The 1,383-nt window shown below is 41.7% G+C and overlaps 1 protein-coding gene across 1 annotated transcript; it reads left to right on the plus strand.

The window, feature by feature from the left end:
- The first annotated feature begins 507 nt into the window (after nucleotides 1-507).
- LOC106297359 (glutathione S-transferase T3-like) lies at nucleotides 508-1,383 on the plus strand. Its single transcript, XM_013733614.1, has one exon. It carries the CDS (start codon nucleotides 508-510, stop codon nucleotides 1,381-1,383), a length of 876 nt encoding a protein of 291 aa, XP_013589068.1.

A 1,383-nucleotide genomic window follows, 5' to 3' on the forward strand; every position in this document is an offset into this window, starting at 1 on the left:
TTGGATAAAACATTTATGTTTGCTCTGATGAATTGGATAAGTCTTTGTAATTTTTTTTGTTTGGGGTTTGTGATATATGTTGTGAATGTATTTGCCATTGTTGATTTAACTCTTGGTTGGTGGTTTGTGAAAGATGTTGCCATTGGTCATTTAACTCTTCTCTGAGATGAATTGAATCGTTTTTATGTGTTAGGTTAGGTAATAAATAGAATGTTAAGTGGTTAAATGAATTGAAATAAGATATTTTTTGTGTGCGATAATGGTTGTCTCTGTTTTAATAAATACAGTTGATGTTCCATGCTGTGTTCGGTGTTAGAAATATGTCTAGTCGGGTATGGTTGGTTGGTTTGTGATCAATGCTTTGTTCTCTTCCCCGTATCTCATCTTTATTGAATCTATAAAAATATTTCCTTTCCTCTTTCTTGAATTCACATCGAACCTTGTTCTTCTCTTCCCCCTTTCTCTTCTTTGTTCTTTCTATCTCTCTTTCTCTAGCTTGCTTCTGTTATGGACTCTTTTCCATCAACCGGAACCTCCAAGTTTGTTGAACTACTGAGTCAACAAACTCTTTCCTTTGGTAACTATGAAGATAGTGTTGAACTATCTTCATCAGAAGTTCCATTTCGAGGTAGTCTAGGAACCGAAGCTTCAAACTTTGAGGCTGGAGACACTCCTGCTGAGCGAAGAGAACGAAGGAAATGGACACAAGCGGATGATATTGTTCTGATCAGCTCGTGGTTGAACACGAGCAAAGATCCTGTCGTTGGCAACGAGCAAAGACCATGCACGTTTTGGAAGAGAATTGCTGCCTACTTTGCGGCAAGTCCTCATGTTCCTGGCCGCGAGGTGAGAGAGTCAGGCCACTGCAAGCAGCGTTGGCACAAGATCAATGATCTTGTGTGCAAGTTCTGTGGAGCCTACGAGGCTGCTAGTAGAGAAAAAAGCAGCGGGCAAAATGAGAATGATGTTCTCAGGCAAGCTCATCAAATTTTCTTCAACAATCAGAAGAAGAAATTCACTTTGGAACACGCATGGAGGGAGTTGCGCAACGACCAGAAGTGGTGCGACCTTGCTAAAAACGATGGGAGCTCGAGGAAGAGGAAGGCTGAGGATGGTCCAGATTCATCTACATCTGAAGCAACTGCGAGCAAGCGTCCCCCCGGTGTCAAGGCCGCTAAGGCGAGTGGTAAGAAGACAGGGGTGGAGACAGTGGATTTGAATAAATTTCAGAGTATGTGGACAATCAAACAACAGGCTTTGGCAGTGAAAGAACGGTTGTCTAAGATGAGTTTGCTTGATAGTCTTATTGGAAAAAAGGAACCGTTGGCTGAGCATGAAGAAATCCTCAAGAGCAAGCTCATCAATGACTTGTTGTCTAGTTAG

Source organism: Brassica oleracea, chromosome C6 (assembly GCF_000695525.1).
Source record: "Brassica oleracea var. oleracea cultivar TO1000 chromosome C6, BOL, whole genome shotgun sequence".
Taxonomy (NCBI): Eukaryota; Viridiplantae; Streptophyta; class Magnoliopsida; order Brassicales; family Brassicaceae; genus Brassica; species Brassica oleracea.